General features: G+C 49.6%; 1 protein-coding gene across 1 annotated transcript; it reads left to right on the plus strand.

Annotated features, from left to right (window-relative positions):
• Positions 1-7568: 7568 nt before the first annotated feature.
• Positions 7569-13521, plus strand: WDR73 (WD repeat domain 73). Its single transcript, XM_068180786.1, has 8 exons — positions 7569-7654; positions 7731-7798; positions 8173-8261; positions 8933-9021; positions 10154-10221; positions 10896-11060; positions 12173-12547; positions 13124-13521. Exons 1-8 carry the CDS (start codon positions 7614-7616, stop codon positions 13360-13362), a joined length of 1134 nt encoding a protein of 377 aa, XP_068036887.1. The 5' UTR covers positions 7569-7613; the 3' UTR covers positions 13363-13521.
• Positions 13522-16690: the final 3169 nt, after the last annotated feature.

Genomic DNA, 16690 nt, shown 5'->3' on the forward strand with positions numbered 1-16690 from the left:
AGCCTATCAAGACTGACAGACGTACTCAGATAAGGACCAAAGGACTAAAAGCGCACGTGCAAAGGGGAAAAGTTCAAAAGTTCAGTCATGAGGAAGACCAGAATCTTCAGCCTCAGAGACCACCGAGAGACCCCTGTGCGACCACCACAGCAAACCAGGCATGCCTAGAAGGGCGTGGACCTATTTAGCATGAGAGGCGAGGACAGGCGGGGCCAGGGGTTGAATATGCATGGGAAAGTTGTGTAATGTATTGCATATGGAACACCTTTGTGAATAAAGATGTGGGTCAGACTGAGGCTCGGGGCACAAGTCTTTATGAGAGATATCTGACTTGTGTCGGGCACTGACATACATACCCACTTCATAACTACCTGAGGTTGTGGAGTCTATTTATTCCGTGTATCGCTTCAAGACCACAAGTTACTCACTGCACACATCAAATATCTATTCTTCCAAGGTCTTGTTCACATTGTGATCTGGGCAGGACAATAACAAAGTTTCTGAGCGACACACTCGTGGGAGCTAGGAAACGGTGTTGCATTTCCAAGTTCAGAACAGTTGTGCAAGGTCAGTCCAAGAGTCCACCCAGCCCCAGTACCCCACCAGTCTCAGGCAGGTACCTCGAGAAGAATATGAGTAGAGCAGGAGCATAGGGCACTTTCTACTAATACTGACACTATCTTCAATTATTTTCAACTCTTAATTACTCAGTTCCTGAGGGAGAAGTGTTTTCGATGCATTTTGTAACCCAGTTCAGTCTCCCCTTTGGTTTGTCTTGAACCTGGAACAGAAGATCATCATTTTATGCTTCACTGGAGGTTAGGGTTTTCCCTTTTGTTTTCTTTCTCTTAGGGAAGTTTCTCCCATTTTGTTGCTAAGAGACAATAACGACCGGTACCTAAGAGAGACAAAACAAGTCGCCTCGGGAACAGTGCGGCTGGCTACTCTCTTATCTGAGGGTTTCTCTCGGAGGAGCAGATACCTCGAGAACTGAGCTGGGGAAAAGGGGGCTGAGGAAGCTACTGGCTCTTCTTGCTCTCCCGGCTTCAGAGAAGGACGGTCGAGCTGCTGCTTGGAGGGAAGGGTGGGGGGGGGGCGGAATTCGCTACTGCCGGCGAGCCCAGCTCTGCCCTGTTTGTCACCTGCCGTGGGTGAGCTTTTGCTCTTAAGAGCAGCCATTGCACTGAGACCTTATTAACACCCTACCTCACCAAAAGAAAAAGCACTTTCACCATCTCCTACGGTGCCTCAGGGGAAAACCCGGGATCCCGAGCCCCCCTCCCAAGGAGCCTCTACCTGCCGTGTTCGAGAGCCACGCTGCTGCTGCCTAGCCCCAGCCATCCCTCTGTCAGTGCTCCGGGTTTTTCTAACACTGTAGCCACAAACCCTCTGCCTGATGGGACGCCCTGCGGTTCCAGCTACAGCTGCAGAGTTTCTGCTGGCTCTTGCTTGCTGCCCCGGGTGTACCCGCCCTGCCATTCCATCTTGCTGCTTGCAAGGCTCCTGCTGCAGCTCCTTTCGCTATCCAGAGGGGGCACCGGATCGGCTGCTCCTGGCGGTTTGTAAAGGAGGCCCCGTCTCCATTCCTTTCTGCCGGCTGCGTCCGCCATTGTCCATATGCGGAGAAACGAGCGAACTCGCGCCACAGCGCCCCCTGCAGCCAAGGGGGAATCATCGCACTTGCGCAGCCCAGCTGAGTAGCCACCACCGCCCCTGCCGGCTGTGACCGGAACTACGCCGAAGGGGAAAGAGCTTGGCAGCCGAGAAGAGGCTGTTCTTGGGTCTCTGGTTTTGTTTGTTGTTGGTTGCTGATTTTGCTGTTTGCCTTGTTATACATACTAGCAAAGAACTGTTATTCCTTTTCCTATACCTTTGCCTGAAAGCCACGTAATTTCAAAGTTATAATAATTCAGAGGGAAGGGCGTCATATTCTCCATTTCAAGGGAGGCTCCCACCTCCCTTGGCAGACACCTGTCTTTCAAATCAAGACATGCTTGTCTGGAGAAAGAAACGTCTTGAATAAAATTAAATAATTAAATGAATGACTGAAGAGACTTGGCCCACTGTTTCACACTACTTTTATGCAGTCAATGTCCTTTGATAACATCTGTCATGGAATCATTTTATTAATATAAACTGCCTCTTACTGCAGATTTGTAGGAACAGGATGTATATCAGGGCAGCTCTTATGAAAAACTGTAGTGACAAAAAGCTCGATGGCAAAGGGCTAGGTTTGTGTGGCTAGGTTTTGATAGCAGGGATGCTACAGGGGTCACTTCTGTGAGAAGATGCCAGAAACTTCTTCCATGTCTGGCACAGCCAATGACAGGTAGCTCCAAGGAAGATCCATCGCTGGCCAAGGCCAAGCCCATCAGCAACACTGGGAGCACCTCTCAGACAAAGCATTCAAGAAAGTAAAGAATACTAAGCAACTTCAGCTGGACAGAGTGAGAATATGTGAGTGCAACAGCCCTGCAGTGTCCAAGATCAGTGCAGAAGGAGGGGCAAGAGGTGCTGCAGGTGCCAGAGCTGAGATTCCCTGGCAGCAGATAGTTCAGCCCATGGTGAGGCAGCTGTACCCCTGCAGCTCATGGAGGGCATGAGGGAGCAGAGATCCACCTGCAGCAGCTGGAGGACTCCATGCCAGTCAAGTTGAGCCTTGACTGAACTCAGGAAGAGTGGAAGAATAGAGGAATACAAGGAAAGTGTTTTATTATTTGGGCTTTATTCCTCATTATCCTACTCTGATTTGACTGATAATAAATTAAACCAGTTTCCCCAAATCAAGTGTGTTTTGCCTGAGATGGTAATGACTGAGTGATCTGTCTCTGCCCTTATCTTGATCCAGCAGACTTTTGGTAGATTTTCTCTCCCCTGCCCTGCTGGGGAGGGAAGTGACAGAGCCACTCCCTCACTACACCTCATGAGAAGTTTTTAGCTGTTACAGACCATGAATGAGAAACAAGGAACACAGGAGCTGAGTAGTCCAGCCTGGACAGGGAAAATAAATGTGCAACTGAGGGAGTAATGAGCCTATCTTGCAGGAAAACCTGTAATTTTGAAACTGAAGGTGACAATTTCATTTTGAAGGTATTTGTGAATGTTGTCATGGCAGAAACAGAACATTTACAAGAGCACGGTTGCTCTGCAATTAATAAAGAGTACAGAAGTGTTTTTCAACTTCGAGGTGAAAATGGCTTGAGACATGCAAAAGGCACTCCTATTAAGCTGCAAAAAGACAAGTACAACCATATTTCACCTTCTATGTGCTGTCCTCTCTTCCCTGCTGCCTTTGTAGCACTTTCTAACATTACCATTACCTCAGTGATGGATTGGGAATTTGCACTGCCCTCCTCTCGCCAACATAGCAAGCACCAACAGATCAGTACAAGCCACATAGCCCACAGCAGCCCATGACCAGATGCATCAGACTGTCACCTTTGCACCCAACGGGTTGAACATTACTAGAGTGGCAGCTAAAGCAGAGTGACAAATTTGTCCTAGGAGATTATTTCATCCAGCCTGTCTCTGCTGTGCTATTCCCCAGACAAACACAGGCCCACCTCAGGATTTATTTTTCACACTGTAAAGCACATGTTTTATTTTAGGTGTGTGACCAAAAGGATTGTCACTGCGATTTTGGATGGACCGCAAGCTGGAAGAATTTGAAGGCAGTGCTGACAGTGGAGCACCTCCTCCTTTGCAGAGTCAGCACAATTTGGTGGGACCCCTCTGCACATCATACTGCCTGTCTCAGCTTCATTTTTCCAACAAGTTCCCCATCTATACTTTCAGACCACTTTAGGCTTTATTCAGGTATCTCTTTGTCCCTTGCTTTTGGCCATGTCAGGTTTGATAGTGAGGAGGCTACAGGGGTCGCTTCTGTGAGACCTGTATTTCCTCTTCTTTTGCCTTTTATATCATTCCTGTTGTGTTTTTCTTGCCCGTCAGACTACTCTCCCAGCTGCAGATCAATTAAATTAAGCACGGAGGCCAAGCAGCCAGCAAATAGTTCATTAAGAGAGTTTATGAGGTGTTGTTCTGAATTCATCAAAACCCTCTTGAGAAAATCCTCCTCTTCTCTTAACAGGGATATGCAGCTGAGCTCCAATCCTGAGAGGACAGGACATACAGAGATATTTTGCTGCCTTCCTATACATTAGGTGTTTTAAGTCACTCAGCAGTGCTCCACAAACCCTTTGCACACAACAGCTGACATCCTTCCACCTCTTCCTCAACCCTCTGCTCATTAATTTGTCTACTGACAAAGAGCTTTTAGATCTTTCTGCTGTTTACTTGCTCAGGCAGGAAGAGGCCCCATGGCACTGCAGAACGACAACTGTTTTGGGCAGTAACAGTTTATAGATCAAATTAATCATTCTTCAATTATCAACTCATGGTGACATTTCACCTCTCTGTTTCCTTGGGAGGCAACCCAAGTGGCATTCCTTTGATTTCCACTCTATCACTCACTGAAAAATGTAAACAAATATTGAAAAAAAAATACTTTAAGATAGTGTGTGAAGATAAATTCTCTCTTATCCTCTTACTGTTTTATGCATTTTTTGCAGGTCAAATGGGTTTGTAAGCTTAACTGAAAGAATATGGAAACATGGCTGTAGACTGGGAGAATGTTTAAAATCCCAGACTAGGAAATTAACTGTTAAGGAATACATTTAGGACAGGTAGCTCAGTGTGCAAGCTGCAAGTGGAGTTCCGCATGGTGGGAAAGGGCAGGAGCCTGAGGCCAGAGGCAGGTGAGCAGCCACTCAGAGACACGCCAGGATACAATAACTCCAAAAGAAGACTCCAGACTATTGCACATGGGATGGAAAAAACTTTTCCTATTAAAAAAAAAAGTAAATTAGAAAATGCTTTAAAGTTCTGTTGTGGTCTTCAGGAAGTAGAATCACAGAATCACAAGATGGTTTGGCTTGGAACAGACCTTAAAGATCATCTCATTCCAAACTCCCTGCCATGGGAAGGGACACCTTCCACTAGACCAGGTTGCTCCAAGCCCTGACTGACCTGGTCTTGAATACTTCTAGGGGTGGGGCAGCCACAGCTTCCCCAGGCAACCTGTGCCAGGGCCTCCCTATCCTCACAGGGAAGAATTTCTGCCCAATATCCCATCTAACTCTGCTCCCTGGTAATGTGAAGCTGTTACCCCTTATCCTGTCACTACATGACATTGTACAGATCTTTTCTGTAGGCTCCCTGTAGGTACTGAAAGGGGCTCTAAGTTTTCCCTGGAGCCTTCTCATCTCCAGGCTGAACACTCCAAATTCCCTCAGCCTTTACTCACAGCAGAGGTGATCCACCCCTCTAATCATCTCCATTATCTCCTCTAGACTTGCTCCATCAGGTCCATGTCCTTCCTGTGCTGGGACCCCAGAGCTGGATGAAGTTCTGCAGGTGGGTGTCATCTGAGTGGTGTAGAGGGGCAGAATTCCCCCCTTCTCTACTGCCCACAGGGCTTTGGATGCAGCCCAGCATACAGAATTTTCTGGGCTCCCAGTGCACACAGCCAGGGCATGTTCAGCCTCTCACCCACCAGCACCCCCAAGTCTCTCTCAGCAGGGCTGCTCTCAAAACTATTCCCCACCCAGTCTGGATTTGTGCTTGGACTTGACTCAACCCAGATGCAGCAGCTTGCACTTCGTCTTGTTAAACCTCATGAGATTCCCATGAGCCAGTTCTCGAGATATCCAGGTCTCTCTGATTGACATCCCCTCCTTCACATGGGTCACCTGCATCATTCAGCTTGGTGTCATCTGCAAACTGGCCAAGGGTCCACTCGATCTCTTTGTCTGTGTCATTAATGAAGATACGAAGTAACACTGGTCCCAGTACCATCAGGACATCAGTGCCATCCTTCAGGAGCCAGTGATCACTGATCACTGATCACCACCCCCTGGATGTGACCATGCAACCAATTCCTTATCCATCTCACAGGCCTGTTGTATCTGCAGAGAATTTTGGTACTTAATGCACTGCAATTAAGGGATAAAATTACTCTACTTATAGCAGACACTGTATATTACCTATTGTTCTAGCAAAAGGGTAACAGTATGTCCGTCCAAACCTCAGCTGTGCCAAAGAAAGCTGAAATATTTAGTTTTATTTTGGGGAAGGGCCAACAAATGATAAATCCAGAAAGAAAAGGGGCAATAATTGAGCTCCCATGTCTGGTCGCAAAAAGCAGGTACGAGGTTTTCTCAGAGGTGTGGTGTTTTGTTGACTGTGGATTGCAAGGTTGGGGAATTGACTAAGTCTCTAACTAAAGCAACCAAGAATAGAGAGACAGAAGAGCTGTCCACACCTGGACCCAGGTGCAGCGGGAGTACCAGACTGCATTAAGTTGTTGTCAGCAGCAGCAACTCTAACATCAGAACAAGCATAAGATGATTTAAGAAGATGCATCACCCTAAATCCAGCGAGCCTATTACCTCTACCTGATGATGGAGAACATTCCAGTGTGCACAAGTGATGCACATTTCAAATCCATAGACTGATTTAACTGATATTCCCTCACATTACCCAGATACAGTTATATTTGCAGATGGCTCATCCTGTTCCCTGCAAGGACATCTCATTCCACCCCCCCTGCCATGAGCAGGGGCACCTTCCACTAGATGAGGTTGCTCCAAGCCACTTTCAGGGATACCATTGCCACACAGTCACAGAACCATCAAATGGTTTAGGTTGAAAAGGACCTTAAAGTTTATCTCATTCCAAACCCCTGCTATGGAAGGGGCAAAGAATTTCAAACATTAAGCATTGAAGATTATACTGGATGGAAAGCTGGATATGATCTGGCAAATGAGAGATGTGACTGTACCTGTGTTTCTGGCTGTGGCTGCTGACAGAGAACATCCTGCAGTTTGATTATAGGCTTGTGTCATGTCTGCAAAAGAAAACAGACCAAAAGGAAGAGGAACAAAAAGGAGAGAACTTTGGCAAGAGCCTGGAGCAACAGAACAAGTGGGAAAGCAGGTTTTATGTTAGGAGTAACACGTCCAGCTCTGGGACCCCAAACAGCAGGACATGCAGCTGGTGTGGCAAGTCCAGGAAAGCCGTGGAGATGCTTCAAGGGCTGAAGGCCCTCTACTCTGGAGACAGGCTGGGAGAGCTTGGGGTGTTCAGCCTGGAGAAGACTGAGAAGAGCAGGAGCCCCTTCCAGTGCCTAATAGGGCTCCAAAAGAGATAGAGAGGGACTTTGGGCAAGGGCCTGGAAGGACAGGAAAAGGAGAATGGCTTCCCACTGACAGGGGCAGAGTTAGATGGGATACTGGGCAGAAATTCTTGGTTGTGAGGGTGGTGAGGCCCTGGCACAGGTTGTCCAGAGAAACTGTGGCTGCCCCATCCCCTGGAAATGGGCAAGGCCAGGCTGAACAGGGCTTGGAGCAACTTGGTCCTGTAGAAGATGTCCCTTCCCATGCCAGGGGAATGGAACTGGGTAATCTTTGAGGTCCCTGCCATCCCAGCTCGCTCCGCCATTCGGGGTTGCCGCACGCTGCCCTTTGGCTCATGCCGGGGCCTCAAGCCCCGTGACGTCATTGCCGCGCGTTGGCCTGTGACGTCAAGAACGCGCCGGGCGGGCGGACGTTGCCATGGAGGCGGCAGATGAGTGGCTGCTGCAGTCGCTGCGACTGTGAGGGACCCCCGGACCCCCGGCACCCGCCACCGACCCGGGCACCGCCAACCTCACACCCGCCCTCTCCCCGCAGGTACCGCGACCTGCACACCTTCGAACTCCAGGCACCCACCCGCCTCATCGAATGGGCCCGCGGGAACCGTGAGTGCGAGGCGGGCAGTGCTGAGGGGAAGAGAGGGACCAGGCTGGAGTCTGGCGGGGTGGGGTGGCTGTGGCTGGCCGGAGGAAAAAAGTAGGCCCAGGGGCCGGGCCGGAGCCCGTGTAGCGGGAGAAGGGGGAAAGGAGCCTGTGGGGTTGGACCAGTCTGGGGTCCCAGAAGGGAGGCCAGGGTGCAGGGCCAGGACCCCAAAAGTGGGGCTAAGTGGCTGGAGCTGTTCCGGGTTCAGCCTGGGCTCGAGCTCAGGGCCTGGTGGTCCATGGACTGTGTGGTAACTCGGGTTTGTCTCAGGGAGGGTGTGCTGGGCAGGGGGGCAGCCCTCACCATGTTCCTGGCTCTTTATGCCCACTCCACCAAGATGTCTGTGTAGCTGGGTATGGACAGTCTGATGGGAACGAGATCCTGCAGCTGATACCACCGCCTACGCTGCTGACAAAGGAGACCCAGGTAGGTGTTGCAGCCAGGGTGGCACCAGACCTCTCTGACCTCCTTGGCCTGATATTTTCAGAGACCAAGCCAGGGCATGGTGGCCTTCATGAGCTGTTACCTGTTGCTGTGACAAGGGCATGCCCAGGGATTGAGCAGCTTTGTTTGAAAGGAAAAGCACATAAGTCACCTATTTGTTGTCCAGTCATGTTATCCTGCAGCTGCTCTGCAGACAGCTTGGGTTGTGGACACTTCATCTCCAGGTATGTGAATGAAAGCATTTCATGGGGAAAGAGAACAGATGAAGACAGCAAGCCAAGTGAAGAAGGAGCTTGCTGAGCAGCTCAGGCCTGGGGGACCACCCTGCAGAGCACTAAGGTTAGCCCTTGAGGGGGTGACCTCCACACTAGAGTAGAAGGTGGTATTGGTCACTAGGAGTGTAGAAAGCTCCTGAGCCAGGTGTGCACAGATGGCAACAAACACAGGCAGAGCTCTTGGAAGCAGCTTTTTCCAGACTTTTGTTCTCACTGACTATTTTGGGATCCTTCAGACCTATATCTTCTGTTGAAAAAGGCAGCACTGGACAGGGAAGAGCTATACCAAGCAAGAGTTTGCCTCTGTCATTTTTTGTGATAACTGAGCACAGGTTGTGCACCATTGTGTGAAGAAATGGTTTTGCCTCTGATTTCTAGGGCCTGTGTCCAGAGAGAGATTTCAAGGTAGAATGTGGTGGATTTTCAGAGCACCCAGTGTACAGCCTGAAATATGTGCCGGACACCAGGTATGACCACAAGGTCCTTCCCAGGATGTATTGGAGAAGGAGAAGGGACTTACTCACTGAGAGCAAATTCCTTTTCCATGCCTGCTTCCCAACCCAGCTGGTCAATCCTGCCAGCTCTGAGACCAGTGTGAGTCTGGGCCAGTTATCAAGAAGTGCTGATGTTGCTGCTCCCTACCCCATTTCTGAGCAGTAGGGGCCTGTAGAGTTATCCTGCTCTGCCTTTCTCCAGCATTTGACACTGTTTGGAGCTGCTTAGCAGCAGAGTAGGATACTGGTGGGTGGTGCCACTGCTCTGCAAGACCCTGTGTGTGCAGGTTCAGAAGCTTTTTTTCCTGCTCTGGATTTAGACCAAACAAATACCACTGGCTGATCTCTTGTTCAGTGTTTCTTCCTACACAAGTCCCCATTGACTACTTTAGGGCTGTCTGGATCATTCTTAGTCTAGTCCTTCTGGAAAATGTGATAATTAAATCATAGAATCATTTAGGTGGGAAAAGCCCTCTGAGACCATTGATTCTAAGCATTCCCCTATCACTGCCAATCCCACCACTAACATGTCCCCAAGTGCCACACACAACTTCTAAATCCCTCAAGGGATGGCAACTCCACTACTGCCCTGGGAAGCCTGTGCCAACGCTGGACACCACTTTCAGGGAAGGAATTTTCCCAGTATCCAACCTAAACATCCATTGGTGCAACTTGAGGCCATTTCCTCTTGTCCTGTCCCTTGTTCCTTGGGAGTAGAGCCCAGTTCCCACCTGGCTGCACCCTCCTGTCAGGGAGTTGTAGAGAGCAAAAAGATGGCCCCTGAGCCTTCTTTTCTTCAGGCTGAGCACCGGCCCTCCCCCTACCCCCAGCTCCCTTAGCCGCTACTCATCAGATCTTCATAAATTATCCTCATAAATGCTGTTGCCTGGAACTGTGTCTGCATGGGCTATGTGGAGCATCCCTGCATGAGGAGTTCAGGGATTATGGTCCTTCCAGCCACCACTCTGCTCCAAGCAGAGGCAGGAGTTCCTACTTACAGGAGCAGCAGACCAGTTTGTCCCAGGCTGGGGAAAACAAGGCTGTTCTCTGCTCCTGAGGAGACTCTTTTGTGAGACTCTTCTGTGAGACTCTTCTGTTTCCTCAGCTTGCTGGTAACAAGTGGCCCACCCGACAGCTCCCTCCAGGTCTGGCAGGTGTCAGCAGAGGACTCTGGTAAGGGTTTCTGAGCTCAAATAGTTTCCCAATGCAGTTGTTGTTGCATCTGACATCTCTAGCTTCCCCTTCTTCCTGTGTGTCAAAAATGAGGAGAGGAGTGCCACTTCCCTGTCCTGAGTGACCACACTTGTGTGGCACAGGCTGGAGAAGGATACAAGACAAGGGTCTACACCAGTTTTGGTGGTTTGGACTTAACAGCACAAACGTCATCAGAGAATTGGTATGTTTAGGCCTACCACAGTAGCCTTGCACTGCAGGTAGTTGGCACAGTGTCCCTTTAGTAACTTCAATGGTTTAGAAATATAGCTCCATCCATTGCCTTTTGGGAGAGGCCATGATCCACCTTAATTCTCTCAAAAAGAGAGAGACTGCTACTGGGTAATACTTGTAAACCACCAGAAAGGAAGTGAAAAAGAAGGAGAAAACTTCTTCATTGAAGATAAACATCTCGATTCACAAATTTTCATTCATTTTGCTCAGCATTTTGTCAATCCTTGCTGGATGAGTTGGAAAGGGGTTTTGCCCTGAAGAGGGGATTAGGCATAATTAGATTTCTTATTGGTTTTGTAGGTCAGTTTTTACCTTTGTGAGGTATTGTTTGAAACAGCTTAATTGGATGGATTACTTGGTTCTCAATGTGTTTTACATCTGTTTCTGTCTCTTCCTAATAGATGTTATTAAATCTGTAAGCACCATAGCAACAGAAAATGGCACTGGGCAATCCTGGGCTAAAATTGCCACCATTTCAGCCAGAGCCCCATGGGTCCTTCATGGCTCAAGACTTGACAGAGTCCAAATTACAGAGGTTGAATCAAGGAAAAATGTCTACACAGCAGGTATTCAAGGCAAGCTTAATGTCTTATTTTTGGAAAGGTGGAGTTTGGGTAAAGCAATTGCTTGAATAGCAAACATTTCACTGAGCAGGTACTTTTGGACATCTGCAAGTGGTTATAAAGATATTTGCCACAAGTATATTGTCTTGAGGAAAGAGGTGACGATTGTCAGGTCCATCCAGCTGCTTACCGCTCTCATTACACTGATTTCTCACATTTCTGCTCCAAATCTGGGCACTACCTGAGTCCTGCAGATAGTTTGTGTGGAGAACTGGGTTCACAGAGGGATGCTGTGTGTGCTGCCTCAAACGAGGGAGGTGACAGCCTGGTTACAACAGGTGGTGGGTGCAGGTCTAGTTTCCTTGGGGATCTCGGGACTCTCTGCCTTCACCTGTGCAGTGACACTCAGTCCCCACTGAGCTCATTGCTGGGGAGGGAAGAGGGGATGTGTGTGTCCAGGGGCAGTATCACAGCACTGAGGAAAAGGAAGGTGAGTTTGTCACTGTCCTGCCACAGGGACTCACAGAATCTTGGAGTGGTTTGGCTTGGAAGAGATATTTAAAGTTCATCTCATTCCAACTCCCTGCCATAAGCAGAGACATCTTCCACTAGACAAGGTAGCTCCAAACCCCGACCAACTAGCAGGCATGAGGCAGCCACAGCTTCTCTGGACAACCTTGTCAGGGCCTCATCACCCTCACAGACAAGAATTTCTGCCCAATATCCCATTTAACCCTGCCTTCTGTCAGTGCGAACCCATACCCCCACGTCCTCTTACTCCAGGCCCTTGCCAAAGTCCCTCTCCAGCTCTCTTGGAGCTCTGTTAGGCACTGGAAGGAGCTCCTTCTCTTCTCACTGGAGCCTTCTCTTCTCCAGGCTGAACATTTCAAGCTCTTCCAGCCTGTCACCAGGACAGAAGGGCTGTAGCCCTCAGAACCTCTCCATGGCCTCCTCTGGACTCATTCCAGCAGCTCCACTCTTTCTGATGCTGGGGGCCCTAGAGGTGGACACATTACTCCTGAGCATACTCCCTGCTTTCTTTCTCAAGAAATACTGCAGCACAGAAATCCTTAAAATGCTTCACATTGGACCTGAGACTTGCCTCTCTTTTCCAGCTTCCAGAGGCAGTGAAGAGCTCAGCAACCTAGCCTTCCTGGACTGCAACATGCTGCTTCTGTGCTGTGCCACAGGCCAGCTGTGCCTGGCCGACATCCGACAGCCACAGAGTCTCGTGCAGGCCATGTCAGTGCCCTCGGTGCCATGCAGTGAGCAGTGGTGCATGGGCACCAGGCATGGAGCTCAGGGCTTGGAATCAAGCTCCCAGCCCGTGGCTCGCCTCTCAAGCAGAGGGCTCCTAGCCCTGACAGACCTCAGGAAAACCTCTGAGTTCTTGGCCTTGGCAAAGGCCAGAGTCTCCTCTCCTAGCTCCAGTGCAGAGTTCCTGTGCGTCTCCTGGGCTCCTGCTCTGGAAGGCTACCTTGCCATTTCAGGTAGGTGCTTAGGGCAGAGATCTCCTTTTCTGTGTGCTTTTTTGATTTATAATTTTGTGAAGGCCCAGTTCACTCCACCTAAAACCCCCCAGTGACAGGGTGGTTTTTCAGTGCTGCCCCTGGAGCCAGCAGAGATGCCAACTAATTGTTCTCTGCAGCTGCCTCTTTCCAACAACTCTGGAAGGGGCCTGGGTGGGTTCTGGAAGATGCCTGCTGTCTTTCTGTGAGATCAAAGGCCCCAAGCTGACCCTGATAGTACCAGTCACAGCCTGGCTGCAGGCTACAGCATTGATAATGCCAGCTGGGCAGCAAGGCTGCCTCTTGATCAGAGCCTTGCATGTTCACACCCATGAATCCACAAACTTTGGGGATCTGGTCTGGGCTCTTTGCAGCAGCTGTTTCCTTGAGACACTCTCCTCAGAGGCAGAGCTGCTCTCTTCTCACAGGTTTCTAGTCTGGGCCATTTTTCCTTGTTCCTGCTGGGAGGTGATCCTGAGCCCAGCTGGACTAGAACAAAGCAGTTAATTTCTGCACTCTCTATTCCTTCTTTATCCTTTTAATTCCCTTTTATCCAAGGTTTTGATGGCACCGTGCATGTGTATGACACACAGAGCTGGGACAGCTCTGGCAAGGAAGCAGAGCCCATCTTCGTTCACAAAGGCCACACATTTGGTGGAGCAGGTGGCAGCAGGGACCCTCCCCTGGTCACTGTGCACACGTGGCATCTGCAGAAACCCAGAACTTTGTTGTCAGCAGCGAGTGATGGTTCCTTGCATGTCTGGGACTGGGTTCAGCCCTGTGGGAAGTGTGGGTAGGTGGTGTTTTGGTGAGATGGGGCATTTCCTGCCTCTGCTGTAGTGTGCGTGGGCTGCAGTGTGTATGTTTGCCTGCAGATACTGCTTGGAGACTGTTGCAGTGAGCAGAACAACTGTAACATTTCTATTTTAATAATAGTAAAAATTTTGCCTGTGTTACTTGTTCTCCTGTGTACCAGCCTTCAGATGAGAGCTGTGCCTGTGGTTCTGGCTGTGGCTGCTGGCAGAGAACATCCTGCTGTTGTTTGATCATAGGCTTGTGTCATGTCTGCAGAAAGGGAGAGGAGCAAAAAGGAGAGACTTGACAAGGGCCTGAACTGAAAGGACAAGGAATGGCTTCACACTGCCAGAGGACGGGGTTAGATGAGCTATTGGGAAGAAATTCTTCCCTGTGAGGGTGGGGAGGCCCTGGCACAGGTTGCTCAGAGAAGCTGCTGCTGCCTCATTCCTGGATGTGCTCAAGGCCAGGCTGGATGGATCTTTCAGCAACCTGGTCTAGTGGAAGGTGTCCCTGCCCAAGGCAGGGAGTTGGAAATGGATGAGCTTTGAGGTCCCTTCCAAATCAAACCATTGTGTGATTTCATGAAAAAAAACAGGAATTTGAGGAAACAGGCTCTTCTGTGGGATATTTACCCACTGTATCCCAGGCCCAGAGCACCAAAGGGAAGCTGCACACCCTGAGGAGTGTTGACATTTATGAAGGCTGTACTTCAAGAGCACCTGGGGAAACCTTATACTGGGAATGTGCTGTACTGACTCATTCTGTGCCATGGCAACAGTTGTCTGCCTGGAACCTGCTTCATTTTTCTCCCACGACAAGCCATGTGAGCACTTCTCCTTGTCCCATAACTCCACCTGGCAGCACGTGAAGTAGGGGCAACATGTCCTGCCCAAGGCTGGGGATGTTAATGTTTTGTCACTTACTAAAGGCATGGGTCTGTGTCACCACCAATCAACAAAAGGAAAAGCCTGTTTGAGTCCTAGAGGAGCTGAGCTCTCCTGCAGGAGTGTCTGAGCATCCTTTCTGCTTCCAGGGGTCCACAGCAAAACCAATCCAGTTGAGCCAGAGCTGAATTGGGGGAAATGGGTTCTGATCAAGAGCCTGGGAGCATTTCTGCCCCAGTGCAGGCAGCAGGGAGGGCTCCTGGCTCTCTAGTCTCTACATCTGCTCTTGAGTCAGTTCCTTCCGGCTGTGGTAGAGCCAAGTGTGCCCTTCCTCTGCACCAAGACCTGCAGGTTCCTGTGTTTAGGAAGTGGCCTTTCTGCCCCACGACTCAGACCTGTAGCAGCCCTAGGAAGGGCAGTGTGTAGTACACAGACATGAAAGGCTCCCAGAGAGGGATCTTGGAGCTCAATGGGTTTTCCTCAAGCATCCCTGGGAGCAGGTAATTTGGCAGAAGTGCACTCAGATTGTGCAGCTCCTCCTTCCTGGGGGAAACAACCACAGAGGGAGGGTCTCACCTTGGAGAGAAGAGCTCTGAGGCAGAGAGACCACTGGAGCCTTCCTAATATGCCAGCTACCTCTTCCTGACTGCCCCCTTTGACGGGACATGTGGAGGAGCTGACCCCCTCCCCCATCACAGTGATGTAGGTAGTGCAACGAGGACAGGGAACCAAATTTGCTTGGCTTTCAAAATGGGGCTTAAGCAATAGCTCAGTTTGTACCCATCTAAACTTCCTTTTTTTTTTTTTTTTTTTTTTTTTTTTCCTAAAATAACTTAAGCCTTCTTGTCCAGCTTGAACCAGATTTGACAGAGTACTGGAGATATAAAAAATAGTAAGTACTCACAGATGCTGTGGGAAGGGATTATGCACATAGGAGGGATCTGGAGAGTTGTACTGGGCTGTAGGGACATTGCTCTCAGGAATGCACCACATGGAGTCTCTGGCAATGTCCACGTGGAATCAGTCTAGTTGTGTGACTGTGTAGACTTTGGCTTTGCTGGAGCCAGATTTATCTTTGGCAGGGAAGGTTGGCACAGCCTCTGACACCCGTGAGGTGAACCAACTTAAGGACAAGGGCAGCTCAAGCTGCATGGGACATGAATGTGTCCAACCTCTGCTCTCCCTGGGACCACGGAGAGGTCCTCCAGAAGGCCTGTCTTCACTGAGGCCATAGAGTTTTAACCCCTGGGCAAGGTAATACAGCTGGATACAGAATCATGGAATCATTCATGTTGGAAAAGCTCTTTAAGATCATGGAGTCCAATCTTTACCCACACGCAGCCAAGTCTACAGCTGAACTATGTACATCTTCAATTGCCACATCTACACATCTGTTAAATCCCTTCAGGCATGGGGACTCCACCACTGCCCTGGGCAGCCTGTACCAAGGCTAAACAATTATTTCAGGGAAGGAATTTTCCCTAATATCCAATCTAAACCTTCTCTGGAACAACTTGAGGTAGGGTTTCTCCTTCCTTGACTGTGAGAGGACAAACCACAGCCCTTCCATGAGGGACTGTCTCCGAATTCAGGTCCACAAATGGAAGTGTTACTTGGCTCATTCCCCAGTACTCGCTCCTGCTGCTCTCAAAGGGGATGAGAAGCTCCCTGCAGCATTAACAGATGTTTGGATGTGGCTCTTGAAGATATGGTTTAGTGGCCTTGGCAGAGCAGGGGAACCACTGGACTCTATGATCTTAGAGGGTTTTTCCAACCTCCATGATTCTGTGATCTCTGAGCAGTTCCTCAGCAGGACACAGACTGGACATGGCTTGTTTAACAAGCAGGTTGTTAGTGCCCTGTGCTCATCAAGTACTGCATGACCATGCATTTCATTTCCAAAATAATGCCCAGTCCCTGCTGTGGGATACAGAATCCTTCATCTCCTCCTTGGCTCCTCTGCATGTCTCTGCACACCAGGGAGGCTGTCATCAGTTGAGGGGTGAGGTGGCATGAGCCGGGCAGGCAGCTGCTGTGCCCTGGTCCTTGCACAGGATGGAAAAAATTCCCCTGTGAGGGTGGTGAGGCCCTGGCACAAGTTGCCCAGAGAAGCTGCCCCATCGCTAGAAGTGTTCAGGGCCAGGTTTGATGGATCTTTCAGCAACCTGGTCTAGTGGAAGGTGTCCATGCCCATGGTAGGGAGGATGGAACTGGATAAGCTTCAAGGTCTCTCCCATCTCAAACCAGTCTATGGTTCTGTGACTTGCTGCCTGTGCCAGTTCCCCCATCCTTAGCCAACAGAAGTGTCCAGGCATTGGGACTGTATTTTACTGGTTTTTTTTCTTTTTTTCTTTTTTTTTTTTCTGAGTTTAATAAACTAGAATAATTTATTTGACAGAACACAGAAACATCACAGACAGGGTGGAGAAACCAAAGCAGCAGG

This window comes from Anomalospiza imberbis, chromosome 2, assembly GCF_031753505.1.
Source record: "Anomalospiza imberbis isolate Cuckoo-Finch-1a 21T00152 chromosome 2, ASM3175350v1, whole genome shotgun sequence".
NCBI classification, from domain to species: domain Eukaryota; kingdom Metazoa; phylum Chordata; class Aves; order Passeriformes; family Viduidae; genus Anomalospiza; species Anomalospiza imberbis.

Bases quoted from the DNA above. Each gene is read 5' to 3' on its own strand.
- WDR73 (XM_068180786.1), top strand. From the start codon at position 7,614: ATGGAGGCGGCAGATGAGTGGCTGCTGCAGTCGCTGCGACT. The intron at 8,262-8,932 runs GTAGGTGTTGCA...TCTGATTTCTAG, and splicing joins TGCTGACAAAGGAGACCCAG to GGCCTGTGTCCAGAGAGAGA. The intron at 12,548-13,123 runs GTAGGTGCTTAG...CTTTTATCCAAG, and splicing joins AGGCTACCTTGCCATTTCAG to GTTTTGATGGCACCGTGCAT.